Source organism: Mauremys reevesii, linkage group 2, assembly GCF_016161935.1.
Source record: "Mauremys reevesii isolate NIE-2019 linkage group 2, ASM1616193v1, whole genome shotgun sequence".
Lineage (NCBI taxonomy): Eukaryota > Metazoa > Chordata > Testudines > Geoemydidae > Mauremys > Mauremys reevesii.
In genome coordinates, this window is record NC_052624.1 from 271905529 (window position 1) to 271925116 (window position 19588).

General features: G+C 46.2%; 1 protein-coding gene across 3 annotated transcripts in view; it reads left to right on the forward strand.

Moving 5' to 3' along the window:
* CCN4 (cellular communication network factor 4) overlaps positions 1-19037 on the forward strand; it is an 85870-nt gene extending 66833 nt beyond the window's left edge. For all 3 annotated transcript variants that reach the window (XM_039525372.1, XM_039525373.1, XM_039525371.1), the window contains exons 2-5: positions 11530-11809; positions 13985-14242; positions 16719-16912; positions 18714-19037. In XM_039525372.1, coding sequence (XP_039381306.1) covers positions 11530-11809; positions 13985-14242; positions 16719-16912; positions 18714-19013 — 1032 coding nt within the window. In that variant the 3' untranslated portion in view covers positions 19014-19037. The remainder of the gene's footprint in view (positions 1-11529; positions 11810-13984; positions 14243-16718; positions 16913-18713) is intronic.
* Positions 19038-19588: the final 551 nt, after the last annotated feature.

Here is a 19588-nt window from a genome sequence, read left to right on the forward strand (position 1 = left end):
GAGCGCCACCAGACGTTCCTGGGGAATCTGGGACAGCTGTCTCCTGATGCTGTCAGACAACCACAAGGCCGCTGGTGGAGACGGAAGAAGTTTTGAATCACAGCAGTGTACTTCAGGACTGTGTTTGGAGAGTGACTCCTTTCCCAGCAGGGTTTAAATAGTTGTACTTGTCTTGGAGCAGATGGACTGGAGGGATAAGCCTTCGCATCACCAAACCACCACCAAAATTAGCACTGTTGTGGCCACCTTGTTGCCTGAGCAGAGAGGCTGAGACTGTAGTCACGGTAATAGGTGGGTGAAGTGCAGATGTATGATGTCATCAAGTAGTTTGACCTATCGGTCTATTTTAATACTCCAAGGAGCAACCGTGTTCCAGATGGGCCAAGTCAGGGCAGCTTGAGGAAACATGCAATTCCGTGAGTACAGAAGGGATGTGATGAAGACCTGGCTTGCAGCTGCTGCATCACATTACAGCTGCTTCAACTAAACTTTCTGCACGTATATTTTAGGGTATTTCATTCCACTAGGTGGAACCAATAGCAAAGGGATACAGTAGTACCTCCTAGTTACGAACACCAGAGTTATGAGCTGACCAGTCAACCACACACCTCATTTGGAACCGGACCTACACAATCAGAGACACCACACCCCCCGCGCCACTCCAAAAAAGCCAAATACAGTACAGTATTGTGTTTAAATGTAAACTACTAAAAGAAAAAAAAAAGCAGCATTTTTCTTCTGCGTAGTAAAGTTTCAAAGCTGTATTCAGTCAATGTTTGGCTGCAATCTTTTGAAAAAACAACTATAATGTTTTGTTCAGAGTTACGAACAACCTTCATTCCCGAGGTGTTTGTGACTCTGTATGTAGTGACTAGTGGATATAGAGCATAAAAACATGGACCTTTTCTGCGGTTTCACTTACCTTACTATCTTGAATGGTTTGAAATCCCAGGCTTATTTGCTTCATAATTACTTAGGACAGCAAATCTGAAGGAATGCAGAGTAATGTCTTAACTAATAACAGGCCTGATTCTGCAAATGCTCCTCCCATTAGGAGTTCTGTAGGTCAAAGGACTTGTAGGATCCAACCCCAGATCAGTCCAATTCAATGAATAGTCTCTGTAGGGAGTCTCCAACTCCTTTATAGTGGGAGCCACAGTTTTATTAGAGACTCCACTATTTACCACTTCGACTTGTGATTGTCCGGACCACCTCCTCTCCCATTCCCGATCCCATAGCAGCCCTCTATCAACTATAGCAAGTGCTTACATGGAAAAGGAATAGTGGAAATGTAATGTGTTTTATGAGCTCAGTTGCCTGATCAATTGATTGTTTATTGATTAGGTTATTGATTTAGTTTGCCCTATTAACACACTGTAAATGTGGTAGGTCTTGTTCCAAGATCAGGCCCAGTATTATCAGAGTTACTGCTTTGGCAGCCCCATGGGTACAGCAATGACAACAGCACTCACAGCAGACCTTTAGTATTTGTGAAAGTTTTAGCATTACAATGATTAGTCCAATAAGTTAAACAATCCCAACACGTAAAGTGAGATAATATAACACTGTAAAAGCAACGGGCATCATTACATGTCTACGCTCACTCTAGCCTTTGGGAGAGTGCTGAGACAGATCCGAGTCCGACTCTGGCATGTCTGTGGAGAACTCCAGTGGCTGTATGGGATACCAGATGTGCTATAGGCCTTGTTCTCCCCGATACATATGCATGTAGAGCTGTTCCATCCTTTACCATATCTTAACTTCCTCACCCTTATAGCATTGGAGACAGAGGTGAAAGTAAGCCGGTCCGATCTGGTACGGCGTACCGGCAAGAGCTGGTACACCATGCCGGACTGGACCGGCTTTCCAGGTGGTGATTTAAAGGGCCCGGAGCTCCGTGGCTGCTGGAGCCCTGGGCCCTTTATTTCACCCCTGAGCCCAGGGGCTCCCAGCCACCTCTGCAGCTGGTAGCTCCAGGGTGATTTAAAGGCCCTGGGACCCCCAGCCACAGCCGGAACTCCAGGGCCTTTAAATGCCTCTTCCGGTTGAGGTCACACCCCCACTCAGGACTCCGGCGTACCGGTAAGTCCTTTCAATTACTTTCACACCTGGTTGGGGAGTCCTTATTCCATAGGTTAGTATGTTAATTAGCTTATGCTTATTAACATAGATGTCAATTGGATTACTATGGTTACCTACAGTTGAGCATCTGCTTATATTCCCCTCCAAAAATACTCTAAACTGGTTCAAACTGCCTTCTTGCCTTCCTGCAGTTTGCAGCATTTGTGATTATTACAAAACAATAAACAAACTCTTGTGCCGTCTTGTGACTTAAGGTCACAGTTGGTTTACTTACTCAAGCGAATTTATTGAGCAGCTACTCCTACTCAGGCTATAAGGCCTTATGCTAATAGTGTAAACTATTCTTATAGGTCTTGGCCTGCAGGTCTCTTGAGTTCCTGCTATTGGTTCCTTAGCCTTTATCTACTAATTCCTACTATAAGTATTACCCGGCCACAGCTGGAAACGCATGCATAGCCAGCTCTCCACAGACCACCAGCAAGTGCTCCACAGACCAGTTTGGGAACCTCTAGCTAGTCTTTACAAAATTCACAGGTAGCTCTGGCAACTTCCTCCTGATAGAGCAACAAACAGTAACTTCTGAATGGTTATTAATATTTACATCCCAAGGAGCAAACCAGGAGCGGGGTAGGAGGATGTGATTTGTGCTAGGCACTGTCCAGACTCCTGGATCCTAGTCTCAGCTCTGTCAAAGATATGGTGAATATAACCTAGGGCAAGTCATGCTAACCTTTCTATGCCTCCATTTCCCTGTCTGTAAAATGGAGATAAAAAGCCTTGCCTTCCTCACAGTGATATTACGAGGTTGAATTAATGTATGTAAAGTATTTAGAGATCTTCCCATGAAACGGGCTATAGGGGGAGATCTTTGGAGTTCCCCCACTTTACACTAGCTGAGGATTTTGCCCAGTAAGTGCAAAGTATTAATGTTCTTTAGGAAAACAGCCTTTCCTTGTTAACGTGATCGAGAGGCACTGCAGATTGTTATATCTCATCGGTCTCCCATGTGACTCAGGGTTTGGTCTAGGCTTATCTCGAGAAATAACAACATTAAAGAAGAACACCGCAAGCAACATAGAGGCAATTGAGTGAATAAAGTTGTTTTAAAAGGCCATAACAACTGAAAGCAAAATGATGGTACTGCACAGTAAACCTGGGACTTTGCTGCTGAAGAAAGAAGGCTGGAGATTCCCTTATGCTTGGTGTAAAAGCCTCCTGTTATTGCTGTGACTGGCTTGAAAGCCAAGCTATACAGTAGTTTCAGCAAAATAACCCAGACCTTCAAGGTTTCAAAAACAAAACTAATTTACAATAACAGTGCTTCCTAGGGAACTGGTAAAAAGCAATGCCAGTATGTAAGACATACCACTGAACGGTTGCCATATACTTGGGTTCTTTAAATAAGACTTGTGCATAAAAATGCTTGGCCATTATAAATACTGAGGCTGTTATGCTATCACCATGTTATGCTATCACTTATCATCTTCTCTTTCTTCCCTCCTGGAATGGGTACATATTAAATACTAGCTGTTGTTGGCTGGAGATGTGTTATTCTCTGCAGGTGCAAAAGGCAGTTGGAGCCTGCCAAATAGAAGTCATGAGTGACCTTAACAGAGAATTATCAGCCATAACAGGGTGAGAGGCGCCTTGTGTTTTCCTTACAGGAGCACAGGCTGGTAACTTGGAAGAAATAAAATTAGAAGTCATCATAAATAACTAGTGTTGAAATATTTTCTCCTGTGCATCCAAGATGACATATTCCCAGACTACAGGATTGGAGAGTAATCATGCAAAATAATTACTGAAAGCTGAAAACACAAATTGCTTTTGGCATTCTGGGAGTTCCAGAATATTCTTGACAAAGAACTCAGCCCTTTGGGACTTTGGAGTCAACCTCATAGCCTGCCTTTTTAAATCGCTCTGTAATCCAATCTTATGGACACAGCATGTACTGATGGTCTAATGAAGAGATTTCTAAAACCTCAACTAGCATCTGAAATTATGTTATGTTATATTTTTTTAAAATCAAAATATGGCAATGAATGAAAGTCAGAACCATCATGGTGCCTGTTGGGTGGCATATGTGAAAGGAGTTCTGTCTGTCGAGGTGTTCATAAAGTGTCACTACCCACCGTATCTAGCCACAGCTGTTATTAGTAGGTCATTGTCTGCATCACAAAACACGCCCCCAATGTGGGGACTGAATGGCATCCTTTATATTTCTCAAATGCTACAGGGATGGGTATTTGAATAAATGCTTAAATGCATTATAGATAATTTGCTGCAGCACCTGTATGGGCTGGAGGCTGGTCCCAGAGTTGGTTCTTTCATGGTAAGGTTGAGGTATGTTTTGGGGCAATAGGAGGAAGATACCTGTTCTGTTGTTTGACATCAGTCTCTAGAGAGACATGGCACCTGAGGGAATATCTTTTATTGGACCAACTTCTGGTGGTGAGAGACAAGCTTTTGAGCTACACAGAGCTCTTCTTCAGGTTGGGAAAGGTAGTCAGAGTGTCATAGTGACAGCAGAACCTCAGCGTTATGAACACCTCAGAATGGAGATTGTTCGTAACTCTGAAATGTCCGTAACTCTGAACAAAACATTATGGTTGTTTTTTCAAAAGTTTACAACTGAACATTGACTTAATACAGCTTTGAAACTTTACAGCGCAGATGAAAGATGCTGCTTGTAAACATCTTAATTTAAATGAAAGACGCACAGAAACAATTTCCTTATCTTGTCCAATCTTTTTTTTTAAAACTTTCCCTTTACTTTTTAGTAGTTCGCATTTAACACCGTACTGTGCCGTATTGGCTTTTTTCCCCTTCTGCTGCTGCCTGATTGCATACTTCCAATTCCAAACGAGGCGTGTGGTTGACTGGTCAGTTCGTAGCTCTGTTTATAACTCTGAGGTTCTACCGTAATTCCTCACAGGAAGTATAACTGTAGCAGCAGATCAGTGCTCCTGTCCTAAAAAAAAAGAAGTGTTGGAACACACTTCCAGTAAGTGATAGTACCAGACGTACTGTAACGCCATTATGGCTCTCCCAGAAAGTGTCAGAACAGTGTTCTGGAGCATTCCATTACTACCTGAGCCCTGAATCAGACTGTAGCCCACACAGTAGCGTAGCTAGGGTGGGAGCGGGGGAGCGGCCACTCCCCCACTGACCAGAAGTGGTGCCTTGTCAATTTCTTGGCACCTTATTACTCACCCGGGGAGCGATTAAAAAAAAAAAAAAAACACCACCCAATGAGGCGCTTTTATTTTACTCACTCAGTGGCGCTCTGGGTCTTCGGCGGCACTTTGGCGGCAGGACCTTCAGTGCCGCTGAAGACACCCGGAGCGAGTGAAAGGCCCACCGCCAAAGACCCGGAGCGCCGCCGGGTGAGTGCCTTTTTTTTTATTGCTCCCCCTGTTCCCTCCACCTGGCTATGCCACTGAGCCCACCCTAACACAATGCAGTTCTGTCCCCCTGTAATGGCATAGTGAGGTTTAAAAGTCTGCTACTGGCTTCAAGTTAACGGCTCTGGTCATGCTTTCACATTCATAGGTCCCCGGTTTGAGTCCTGTAAACAACCCTGGTGACTGGGTGAAATTCTGTGGCCCGTGTTACACAGCTGGTCAGATTAGATGACCTAATGGTTCCCTCTGGCCTAAAATGCTAGGAATCTACAGCCTGAGCAGGGGAGTTGTGTCTTATATGGAGAACTGAACTGCTGTGGATCTCTGTCACTCAGGACAACTTCAGACACATTAGCAGACTCAAAGCTCTATCTGTGGCCTAGCCAGAGCCACCTTGCGTTAGCACAGGTTACATCACCACCTCACATACATTGGTGGATTTATCTTCACAACATCCTTGAGAGGTACAGGAGCATTATTAACAGCCCCATTTTACAGAGAGGGAGCCAAGGCAGAGAGATTGAAGTGATTTGCTCAAGATCAGGCAGAAAGCTGGCAGCCTCTCCTTTGTCCCAGGCCAGCGCCTCCACCACATGATTGTCTTTGGAGACTGATGTACTTAACTCAACCTCGTATTTGCAGTCAAACCTCAGAGTTATGAATAACAGAGTTATGAACTCACCAGTCAACCGCACACCTCATTTGGAACTGGAAGTACACAATCAGGCAGCAGCAGAGACAAAAAAAAAGAAGCACCAATACAGTACAGTACTGTGTTAAATGTAAACAACTAAAGAAAAGCAGCATTTTTCTTCCGCAAAGTAAAGTTTCAAAACTGTATTAAGTAAATGTTCAGTTGTAAACTTTTGAAAGAACCACCATAATGTTTTGTTCAGAGTTACGGACATTTCAGAGTTACGAACAATCTCCATTCTGAGGTGTCCGTAACTCTGAGGTTCTGCTGTATCTACCTACCTTATGGATAGATTCTCCTGAATCTGACATAGCATCTCCAGATTCCCAGGAACTGGAGCCTGTGCTCAGATCCGCTGCTAATGCATCTTTTCCAGCACATTCATGCATCAAGGAGTTCTTAGAGCTCTGAAGGAATTCCAGCATAAGCTGTATTTTACTGATGGCATCTGAGCAAACAATTACATATGCTTCAGCTCCACATCTGATGCTAGGAGCCACCCCAGTTATTTCCTATCCTAAGGATGGCCAGAAACTATGATGCCCCTATGTGATACCTATTGTCAGAGGTGGACATTTTTAATGCCCCACTGTGGGGGACAAAGAGAGGGGGCGTGCACAAATTATAACATAAAACTGATCTTCTGTGAACTAAAAACAGCAGAACTATGGTTTGCGGGTTTTTTGTTTGTTTTCCCCTTTGCTATTTATGTTGACTGAGCTGTAGCTTCATAGCTGCACAGGATGAAACCTTTGTCAGCCAATCTGCTGCCTCCCTCTTGTCTAAACCAGCAATCGCTTGGCAGCAATCACTGCAAATGCATTTGCTTATAGGGTTGTGCTGTGATAATGCACTCATTAAATTGCTGTAAAGGTTCTTTTTATACCTGGATTTGATCATTAACAGTTCTAATGATTAACAACAATGCAAATAGGCTTATCTCATTTGAAAGGATTTTCTCTGGTTAGGTGATAGCTCGCTGTACATATCGAAACTATTCAGGTTGGAATAGGCAGTGCTAAAGTAAGGGCCTGCTTTGTTTTGTTTTTTCATTTTTGCTTTGATGCCACTCTGGCATATTTTATATTTTATTTGCACGGGTTTAAATGTAATTTATACCGGCTCTAAGAGCATAGCAGTGTAAAGGGATGTTAGTAGAAATGGGAATTGGGCCCAGAGCAAACACATTGCATATAGTGACTGTGATTAGTGATGTGTTAACTGTTTGGGCCTCGAAATAAAGCATAACTAATGTCTAAGGTACGTATATGTATATTCACATATCTCTACAACAGACTTATAAGTGTTTAATAAATCCTGAGATCATGAACAGGCTACCCTGGCAAACAAATTACCCCAAAGAGAGAAAAGACTTACTTAGGGTGGGCCAAAGTCCATAATGTGGAGTAATGAGATGCAAGGGATGGGAGAGTTTGGTGTTACTCTTTAGGAAACTCTCCTAACAGTGAGATGGCTTTAGCTGTGGGATTGTCTGTCTCTCTAGAGGAGTAGTGGACGATCCATTACTTAAAGCTAGGGCTGGTTGGGGAAATAGTTTTCCTCTCCCATAAAATTTTTGAGATTTTGAAAATTTTCCCCTTCCAGATTGGGATGAAAAGTCAAAATCTCAAACTTCTGTGAACTGAAATTCTGAAGGGTTTAAAAAAAAACCCAAGTGGTTCTGGTCAATTGATAAGCTTGTTTGTTTCAATTTTAAAAGCCCCAATGGTTTAGCTTCAATTTCTAAACAAAAAGTGACTGTGAACCAGAAAAAAAAAAGGAAGTTTTTGTTTCCACAATTTTGGAACATTTCTCCAAAATATGTTTTGAGTTGAGAAATTCATCAAAACTCACCCTTTCCGCAGCAAAGTTCAGTTTTGCCAAATTGGCATTTTCTGATTGGGAATTTTTTTTGACAAAACTGTTTTTCAATCATCTGTACCTGAGGCATTTGAAACAGGAATATACGTAGGGAACAATCGGTACGGGACTGGGCTAGATGGGCACAAGTGCCTGGTTTCCTTACCCTGCCCTTCCCTTGTGCCAGTGACGTTCTGTGCACATGCACACACCTTTCCAACAGCGCATTTGTGTGTCGAGCTGCTTGGAAAGCATTTGCAAATTGGCATGTGCGCAAATGGAGGCTGGGTTTGGAGGCCACTAACAGCCAGGTCCAGTGGATCTTGTCCAGTTCTGATTGATGGGAGATGTTTTTACAAAGCCACCATGTGTAGTGATGAAACAGAAGAGAACTAAACAGGTAGATGCCAACGGGCTGTTTGAGAAGGCAACTCGCTAAGATCAGTAAGTTGGAGAGCAAGGAAGAGAGCAATCTGTAGGCCACAGACAGCCGTGCAGAGTTTCTTTACCAAAGGGTTGGCTGGGATTTGGAACTTCTGTAATTGTCAGCGTTGGTAATAGTGGTAATTAATATGTCTTTTCAAATGGAAAGTAGAGCGGGCTGGGATATATTAGATATTTGTCATTAAAGTTCTATGGGATAGCGGCACTTAATGTGCCATGCAGCAGTCTCTCAAGGCTTAACTTTGCAGCACAAATCCTTTTTCACAGCCTCTTCATTGACTGTCTCCTGTTCTGATTCTCTCTTGAGTACCTTAGTGCAGTGATCTTCCACCTTGTAACAGCTGAGGAAACATTCAACTACTGTAGTAGCCGAGGGCACCTCCATACTCTCAGGACAACCAGATATCTCATTGCAATGTGATGTTACATTAATACATTACTGCAGCGACACATCATTATATAATAGACCAGTGTCGAGATTTACACCCATCTCCTCCATACCCCATCCTCTCTCCTGCTTGAGGAAAGTGATGTCACCCTCCTCTTCTTGGCTGTAGGAAGGCTTACAGACTCTCGGTTTTACACACTCACAGGATATTGGTCCAACTCTTACCTGTAAGGGAGGGGGAGGTTGGGAAATGGAACCCTGGCAGCACCTTCACTGCACGATCTGTTGCCTCAGCATGGCCCATTTTGGGAGGTCTGCGTACGCCCAGTAACTTGGGGACCTCTCCAAACAATGATACTTGGCTATTCCAACGTGCAGGGCATTTCAGCCATGTGCAAGAGGCAGGGGCTGATGCCTCTTTAATGTCCCAGCGGCTCTTTGTGGAGCCTGAAGGGGAAAAGAGAAAACAAGGCAACATCGGGTGCTGTGTGAGTGCCTCAAGAGCCCAGCAAAGAGGAATATGCAATTGTGACAGCAACCTGACTTCAGTGTGAATCACAGCTAGGCAGAGATGGCTGCAATACACCTCTGGTACTTTTGACACTGACACGGATGAATAAGGGTCTAAGTCACACAGGCCCAGCGCCACAAAAGGACTCACAGGAAACCACTGTAATCCACAAAGCCTGAGTTAGGCAGCTAGGCTCCCTATACAAGGCATCTCAGACTGCACTTCACAAAGCCATCGCGGTCTACTAAGCCCCACCCCTCTCCTGCAGATAGGCGCCTAAGCCTAGGCTGCAGGGAGATGCCTCCCCTGAATCAGGAGAAGACAGGCAGTTGGTCACCCAAGTTGTACGAAGGACCCAAAACAAAACAGTGGGGGTGGTGAACAGCGTCCTGTCAGGGCCGGCTCTACTGTTTTTGCCCCCAAGCAGCGTGCCGAATTGCCAATGCGGACGGCGGGGGCAGTCTGTGTGCCATTAGGGCGGCACACGCGTTTCCGCGGCGGCAGCAATTCGGAGGCAGCTTCTGTCTTCAGAAGCATAGAAGCTGCCGCCGAATTGCTGCTGCTACGGAAATGCGCCTGCAGCCCTAACGGCGCATGGACTGCCCCCGCCGTCCGTGGTGGCAATTCAGCGCGCTGCTTGGGGGCAAAAACACTGGGCCTGCCGCCCCTTGCAGATTGCCGCCCCAAGCACCTGCTTGGAATGCTGGTGCCTGGAGCCGTCCCTGCATCCGGTATAGCCATTAGCCCAGGGGTAAGGTGCTCACCTAGGGTGTGAGCGACTCCTAGTTCTATTCCTTCTTTCTCTGGGGAAAAAGGGAGTTAGTGCTCTAACCACTGGCCTACAGAGTCATTTTCACTGGCCCAAATGATATGTAATTGTTGACTTGTTTAGCTAAAGTGGAACAGCTTTAATAGGGAAGAGTGAGGAAGCCCTACACCAGAATATCCTATAGCCCCCATGACTAGGGCACTCATTTGAGATGTGGTAGATCCCAGTTCAAATCCCTTCTCCCCCTCGAGAAGCGAGGAGACTTGAACTGAGAGGGGGCGAGGGGGTCGTCCACATCCTGGCTGAGTATCCTACCCACTGGGCTAAAGGCTCTGAGGGGGGTTGTCTGCCTACCAGGTTGGGCCCCTACATGTTACTTCACTGGCCAAACACCCATCTTTCCTGGCTTATGAATAGCTCTGGGGCTCAGGTGGGAGATAGGTCTGGATACCTGAAGTGAGGCAGCAGTGCGCATGCTCAGGCAGGAGATAGGCACCCAGGCATTCCCAGAGGAAAAACTTGGGTGCCAAGTAGCAGCACAAGCAGAGTTTTGTGGATCGCAGTGGTGTCTGTCAATGGGACTTACGTATCTTCATGGACCCCACCCATAGGATTTAAAGTAACTGTTACAGCAAGAGTAAATCAAAGCCACATAGATGTAGGATGCTGCCAAGGAATTTGATTGTCTGTGACTTGTTTTACATTTGGGACGTGGGGCGGCGGGGAGGGGGGGGCATGTTATCTAGAAATTCGTGGACCAGCATGGTCAAACCAGCATGGTAAAACAAGAACCAAATATTTGGGTAACAGAGAATGAACGAACATATCTTCCCCTCTCACTAGCCAATGCACTTGCCATGGCGGGTCAATATTGGAGGCTGAAGTCTTGAACTACTGTACAAGGGGAGATGTGTAGCCTTACTGTAAATGAAAAATGGCAGGGATCTCAGGCGACCAGCCTGTCCTCACAGGAGCCCCAGCTCAGTAGTAGGCCCAGGAGTTTCATATAAGCCAGGGCTCCTTGACCTTCAGATCATGAAGAGGTGTCAGGGGGTCACATCTTTGCCCTTCTCCAATTGCTAAATGGAGAGACATCCCAGCTGGGTCGGAGAAGGGTCTCAATGTGGAAAAGGCTGAGCATCGCTCAGATGAGGCCATCCAAGCTGGGGGCTTCCTGACCCTCTACCCAAGGCTGGTGATGGAGATTACACAACAAGAGGGAGGTGGCTGCTTTCCAAATGAGGTCCACTCCATAGCGCTTTGCTGTGATCCCTTCATTCCTTCTCGGTCCCTTTGAACTTGACATGGGTTAATTAACGGATAAACCTTTCAAAGCCCTTCTTGAAAGGACTGTGAGCCTTGTTTGTTCATTTGTAGGCTGTGTCCCAGGACTCCACCACCATGCCCCCTGCCGTCACCGTCGTGACTGAGGGCTACACACGGACTCAGTACTGTAAGTGGCCATGCGAGTGTCCCAAGTGGCCCCCTCAGTGCCCAGCAGGGGTCAGCCTGATCACCGACGGCTGCGAGTGCTGCAAGGCGTGTGCCAAACAGATTGGAGAGAACTGCACGGAGGCTGATACCTGCGACTTCCACAGGGGCTTGTACTGTGACTACAGTGGAGACAGACCTAGGTACGAAATAGGAGTATGTGCACGTAAGTGATGTACATATATTTTTGGCTTAGATAAACAGCATTGGCAGCTCCTATTGCTCTGAATGTACCCGAGACTTGTCTATTAACATAGAATCATAGCAGTGTAGGACTGGAAGTAGGTCATCTAATCCAGTCTCCTGCACTCAAGGCAGGACCATTCCTAACAGGTGTTTGTCTAACCTGTTCTTAAAAACCTCCAATGACGGAGATTCCACAACCTCCCTAGGCAATTTATTCCAGTGCTTATCCACCCTGACAGTTAGGAAGTTTTTCCTAATGTCCAACCTAAACTTCCCTTGCTGCAGTTGAAGCCCATTGCTTCTTGTCCTATCCTCAGAGGTTAACGCAGTGGTCCCCAGACTTTTTACCTTGCGCCTCCACCCTGGCCTTTGTCTGCATCTCTCCTCCCCCCCAGAGACCATTTCTCCAGTTTGTCCACATCATTTTGAATTTCAATCTATCCTCTAAAGCACTTGCAACCCCTCCCAGCTTGGTATCATCCACAAACTTTATAAGTGTACTCTCATGCCATTATCTAAATCATTGATGAAGATATTGAACAGAACCGCACTCAGGACTAACCCCTGCAGGATCCCTCTCGATACGGCCTTCCAGCTTGACTGCGAACACCTTCAGAGGACTGGGGACCCTGGGGACTAACCTCACTCAGCACGTTCCAAGAATCGGCCCTTCTACGCAAAGGCCATGCAGAGCTCCTTATTCAGCAGCAGCACCTGTCCCTGCTCATTGAGAGTATTATGTATGTGATCAGTCATGTCCGTCCAATGTATATAGTATAATCTTAGAATAATATAACACCTGAAGGAGATATACGGGTGTTGGGATGAGTTTGAGGTGAAACCTATGGAAAACGCAGTGACTGCATGTGGTTTCAAGTCAAAACCCTCAAGATTCTGAGGGTCTGGATGGGTTTTTCTGTTTGAGCTTTGGGATCACTCCAAATGAAGCTCTGAGTGTGAGGGGTACAGGGCGGTGTGAGCTTGCATAAATCGGTGGGGAGGAGGTTTGCAACAAATCCCCCAGCAAATTGAAGCCACGGACTTGCTCCCCGATAGTGTGTATGCAAGGACTGCAGCGTATCGCTGGAATTCTCTGGCTGAGTTTTGTCTCTGTGCTCTCACTCAGAAACACCCTCTTCAGAACTGCAGGTGGGCACAGGACACAGCATCTTGAATCTGGATTTGGATTTCCAACAACTCAAATTGAGGGGAGATGGGGGACGTTGGATTCAGGGATTTTGTTCAATCCACTCTAAAAATAAGAGGCTTTTGCAAAATGTGAATCTAAAGTTTCAAATCACCTGGCAGTTGAAGTGAGGTTTGGTTCAGGCCCATCTTTAACCAACATTAAAACTTTGTGATATTCTTGCTTTGCGACTATCTTCATCAATGAAGAGACTAGAAGGGAGACAGCAATGCTTTATGTAGCACACTGCCTCCCTGTGGCCAATTATGAAATTGCAGTTTTAACTTAATATTACAAGCCCTTGACTGCCAACTGATTCCGATCAGAGCCTTGTAGAGCTACCCTTCATTACAGAATGAGAGCGTTCCCACAACGTGCCTAAGGCTGCTTTTCATTGCCAGCTCAGAACTTTGCCCTGTTTCCGAGAGCATCTGTGTTGATTTGTTCGTGTAAGAGTTGCGCGGAGCATTCACGAGGCCAGGTAAAACTCTGTAGTTCTATTGTTCCCAGCTCTCAGTTTGGGAATTCCTTCACGTCCTATAAAAGAATAGAGCACTCAGCCATCAGAGCCCCAAACTATGCAGTTATAAGCTGCAATTTTCTGGATCATTTTTACAGTCCTTTTGTGTCTGTTTGCTTGTTTGTAAGGGGAACTTGAAACTCAAAGAAAAGCTTTGTGAATGCATGTGTGACTCCTGGCAGATCCAACAAGGAATAAAATATATTGTTCAGATTTCCGAGAAAGACACTGCCACATTCGTGCTTCATAAGGGGGAGCTACCCTATTAGTAATAATAAGGCCTAAAATTATACGGACATGCTTTGTTCTGCAGCAGAATGGTGCTGGCACTTACATTTTGGCCCTGTCAGTCTGGGGAGTTCCCCATTAAAAAAACTGGTTATTCTGAATACCGTTCATGATCTTCATGGTGTTCTCTCTCTCTCTCTCTTCCCTGCCCCCCCTTTTAGAAATTGTGGGCGTGGGCTGTGTCCTTAATGGAATCCGGTATAAAAACGGGGAGACCTTCCAGCCCAATTGCAAGTACAATTGCACATGCATTAATGGGGTTGTGGGCTGCCTGCCGTTGTGCACCAACTCACGCCCCCCGCTCGTCTGGTGCCCGAACCCAAAGCAAATTAAGATAGCAGGCAAGTGCTGTGAGCAGTGGATCTGTGATGACTCAAAGAAGATCAGGAAGACATCTCCACGACATATCTCCGCCGCAGGTAGAGTGTGCGTGTGGGGTTAATGGGCATCACCTTGGTCATCACGGGGAATGGAACCCGGGACTGCCAGAGCTAAAGCGTCAGCCTCTGCAGCTTGAACTAAAAAATTAAGTCCCCCTAGTTGGCAGCTGCAGCAGGCTCCTATCCTCTGTGAATCAGGCAGAGAGCGTGCTGTGTAACGCACCCTGCAGAGTGGGTTACGTGCAGGCCACTGCTGTAGCACAGCTGCTGGACAGGTTTCTGCAAAATGCCCAAGTGCTACTGACAGTTGCATTCACCACAGCAAAAGCTGAGGGAGGGGAAAGGGGAGCTGTCACTGAAGCTAATACTTCTAGCGCTGGGAAAGTGCAATAGACCTCTTGCTCGTTTAACTGCGCCCATGTCACAGTCAGGCTTAGGCATCTGAATCCAAGAATTTGTCAACACAGGGGCCTAGGGGCTCGGACAGAACCGTACAGGTGCAACGAGCCCCTCCCGCTGCTCGCGCTGCCATGGCTGCGCACCAATTCTTAGCACACGAGCTCCATCAGAAATTACACCTCCTACTCCAGTGTAGACATACCCAGAAACATGCCCATTCCAAAGCCATGCAGCCCTGAATGTTGAGACAATCTGGATTGGGATTGGTGCCTATCACTATATTGGCCTAATGTACACCCCATAATCTGAACTCCCTGCAGACTTCAGGACAGCGTGGGTCCAAACTGCAGTATGGGGCTCCCCCCTCCAATTAACCCTTGTGCTACTGCAATCTGCTGCTGACGCATGAAGCGGTGTAGCTGTGCCGCACTCCCATTGCATTGCAACATCACCATGTCAGACTAACCCGCTCTCTGGAATGCATGGAGCATCCTGCCATAAAAGGCTGGATTGTACAAGCACCAGCTAAAGCATGTTAGCTGAGAAAACAGGCGGAGAGATGACTGCCCGAAGCTACCTTAGGTACTGATAACCCCCGTTACCATGGCAGCCAGACACCTCACTGTCTTTAGTAGTGTATTTATCCTCATAACACCCGGTGAGGTAGCATAGTGCTATTATCCCCATTGTACAGATGGAGAACTGAGGCACAGAGAAGCTAAGGGACTTGCCGAAAGTCACACAGGAAATCTGTGGTGGACCAAGGACTTGAGTCCAGGTTTCCTATGGATTGGACTAGTGTCCTTCCTTTTCATCAAACCTTGAACCCCCCAAAAGTGTGATTAAGTTCCTGGATGGGTCTCTAAATCTGGGTTCAAATCGTGCTTCTGTCCAACTCCTTGTGTGGCCTTGGGCAAGTCACTTAGTTCTCCTAATACAGCCTTTGTCTGTCTTGTCTATTTAGAAAATACATTCATCAGGGCAGGGACTGTCTCTTGCTTTGTGTTTGTACAGCACAATGGGGCTTCTCTCTCTGTTGGGGCCTGGAGGCTGTCCTGTATTACAGATAAGACCAGCCCCAGTTCTGCAAACTGCGTGGAAACCTGAGCTAAGGGTTGCGAATACATTAAACCCTGAGCCCACCGTAAATCTGAGAGCCTTCTAAGTTCTCTTTGGCCTATTCCCTCAGCCCTATCTACAAATGAAAGGCTCTGGGCCACTCCAGCCCTCCACAAAGACTGCGGACCATTCCCTGAGTCAGCTGAATTGGTACAGAAATAAACTTTCACAATAAGCTCAAATCTTATCTCACTCCTACGCTGACTGGTGCGTGTTTCCATTGTTAATTGTTCGTATTGTGGTAGAATGTGGGAGCCCCAGTCTTGGACCAGAGCCCCATTCTGCTAAGTACTTTACAGACAAATAAAGGAGGCAACTCCTGTCCCAAAGATGTCACAATCTAGGAGGTCACCTGGGCTGAACGACCAGCGTGGAGCAGGAAAACGGAGCCCTTTCCATTTGATGTAATTGTCATTCAGTGTATTGGCCTGGCAGTCCAGGGCGGCCCCCCAGGCGCGCAGCGCCGCCCGCGCGCGGGCGGCGGGCGGGGCGGGGGGCGGGGAGGCGGGCGTCCTCCGGCCTTCCGCAGTGCGAGAGGCGGGTCCACCGCCACAGCGGACCATCCATGACCAGCCTGCCGCATAGGCCCTGGACCGCCGGACTGGCGGCCTGGCGGGCTGGGGGCGCTGCTAGCCCTGCTGAGCCGCCGCCCTGGCCTAGAGAGTGAGCTGAGGGGGGGGGGGGAGGGGGGCGGGGTCGGGAGAGAGAGAGACAACTAGCGCTAAGCTGAAGTGAAAGCGTTACTTCCCTCCTCCTCCCCACCTTCCCCTCACGGCGGACGCGCGCCCCCGCGCCTCCGCCCCCCGCGCTCGCCCTGGTGGAGTTCGTTCGAGCGAACGCCGCGGTCGTTGGGATCGATCATATCGCGCTCAGTTTGAGCGCGATATAATATCGATCCCGAACCGATCGCTACCCGCCGATCCAGCGGGTAGTGTAGACATAACCATAGAAAGGATGTTTGGGAGGTAAAATGATGTCATATGAATTTGGTCCGTAGCTTACGAAGGAGAGACTGAATCCTGGCAGAAAAACTGCATCATTCACACCTCAGCCTGGAGCCTCTGCTCGAAAACCTGCGGACTGGGGATCTCGACGAGAATCTCCAATGACAACGACCAGTGCCGGCTCGTGAAAGAGAGTCGCCTCTGCAACATGCGGCCCTGTGAGGTGGATATAACCAAACACATTAAGGTGGGCCCATTTCACTGCTCGCCTTTTAGTTCGCTGGTTGGTTGCCCCTCCCTGCCCAGGTGCGGGGCACTGAGAGCTACTTGTTGAAGAGTGAAATAAGGTCAATGGGATGGAGAATAAGGAAACACCGACCTGCTGATTAGCAATTGCAGCCTGTGGCCTAAATACACTCTGGCTGGTGCAGATAGGTGTAATTTCTCCTCTCTGGACCAGTAGGGATCCTATTCTTCCATTGCAGGATGGAAATAACTCCCACTGTGGGAAGATTTACTTTCTGCCAGGAACTCCCTACAGATGAGAGTAGCATGCTAGCCACTCATTGAGATGTGCCTGCGACTGGGCTAGCAGGAAAGTGGTGATGCAGTGCTCTCTGCAGTGGTTCTCATCCCACAGCCCATGGGCCACTTGTGGCCCAATCACACACAGCTGCAGCCCATGTGACATCCTCAGGGCCATACAAGTAGTATATATATAGTGTGGGTGCAGCCCACATAACACAGAGACATCTGCATCTGTGGCCCACAATAGTAAATAGGCTGAGAACCACTGGAGTAAACTCTGCCATTTGGAAGCATCCAGCCTGTCACGAGTGAGTTTGTAAGTCCATGCATGTAAATCTGGAGCACCTGCAAGAGACAGGTGTGTGGAATATTCTGTGAGAAAGTGGTGGGGGTGGGGCGATGGAGTTAAAAATCCTTGAAATTAGAGGGGATTTTACATTTTACTTTGATTTTTCTGCGTTGTGAAACTCAAAACGAGCGGTGAATACTTTTTTCCACACTCAAGGGGTATGGCCCCAGTTTACAGCAGAAAATGTCAGGATTTCATCACTGAAGACTTTCCATTGATTTGTCTTTGCAATAACACATGAAAAGATTTTCATGCTCTGAGGCAAAAATTGCCATTTTGTGAACAACTTTTGAGCAGGTAGATTTTTGGGCCTTAAAGCGGCTTGAAACAAAATATGTGCTTTTTTTTCTTGAGAAATGTTGCAAAAAAACATTCAACCATCGGCAAGTGCCTATGTTCATACGTTGAAATGAGGGTTTATGCAGGATTAAAGGGTGTTGGCTCTCTGCATAGGGCGGTATTTGGTGTGGCAATTCTAACCTCACTCTGCTAATTAGAGTTGGTAGAAATGTATCAGTATGAGAAATTTTCCCATTGCTTTTTAACAAAAGCTAGTTTTTTCATGAGAAAAGATACTTTGACTAAAATGTTCAATTGTTTTCTGTGGGAAAATCTGAAATGAAACAAATGCTTGTTTAGCTTTGACTCAAATTTTGTTTTTTTCAAAAGCTGAAAAATGTTCAAAATGAGGAGAGTTGAGGTGTTGAGTTTCTTTTTTGTCTCTTCATGTTTTCCTTTTCCTACTTGAACTTTTCAAAATTTCTCCAACTTTGGAAAAGTATCTGAGAAGCAAAAAAAAAAATAAATCGGTCATTTTTCCAAAGTAGGAGAAGTTTAGAAAAATTAGAGTGAAAAAAGGAAGGGGGAAAAAATGAAAAAACGAAAAGGAATGAATCATAGGTATTATCACACTCTGAGGGATGGGTGAGAAAAAGAAATTTAAAAAATTGGAATTAAAAACAAAATATTTGAAATGTGAACTTGTTTTTAATCCTGCGAATTTGAAACCATTTGGAAATGTTAACATTTTTCACTAATTGTTTTCTATTTTTGACCATATTTACTGCCACCCTCAGGAAAGTGCTGCCTACAGGGGACAAAGTTGTATCTGGGAGTACCGAGCAATGAAAATTAATCTTTGCCTCTCTGTCTGTCCTCTCTCCCAATCTAGCCTGGGAAGAAATGCTTGGCCGTGTATAGGGCAGATGAACCAATGAACTACACCATATCGGGCTGCGTGAGCAAAAGTACATACAGGCCAAAATACTGTGGTGTCTGCACAGACAACAGGTGCTGCTCTCCGTACAAGTCGAAGACTATTGAAGTGAGGTTTGAGTGCCCGGATGGAACTGGATTTTTCCGGAAAATCATGTGGATCAACGCCTGCTTTTGCAACCTGAGTTGCAAGAACCCCAACGACATCTTTGCTGACTTGGCACATTACCACGATTACTCTGAAATAGCCAATTAAATTGGCCGAATGCTGGAGTGAACCACTGCTCTGATTTTACAGAGGTTTTAAAATAAAGGAGAATCTTCCATCCAGTGCCAATGTAACATCTGTTTCTCAAAGTCAGGATTAAGTTGCTTTTGTTTATCCTACTATATTTAGAGACTTTTAAACAGGCAGGATTTTCTGCTATAGCAGACTTCCATCCATTAATGAGGGCCAGAGGTTCCCCTTCATTGTTAGTGCCTATATGATCAAATGTATCTATATTGAGCCATGTTGCTCAGATGTCATGACTTAAACAACCTGCCTGTTGGCATTGGTGCACCAGGGATGGTGGAACATGTTAAAAGAGCATCAAAGACATGCCTCATTGTGCCAGCAGTTTAATGCTCAAAGGGGGCTTATAGGCTAGGAGAATTAGTACATTCAGCAATGGTGTAGCTACACTGTGGCTACCAGTGGATTAGGCCTGGGCATAGACAAGATTTCAGGTATTTGCATTCTCTAAGCTGGAAAATGGGTACTGATTTTCCTTTTGTTGATAAGGCCTCAGGGTCATGTCCTTTGATAAGACTCTGGGCCAAGTTTTGGTC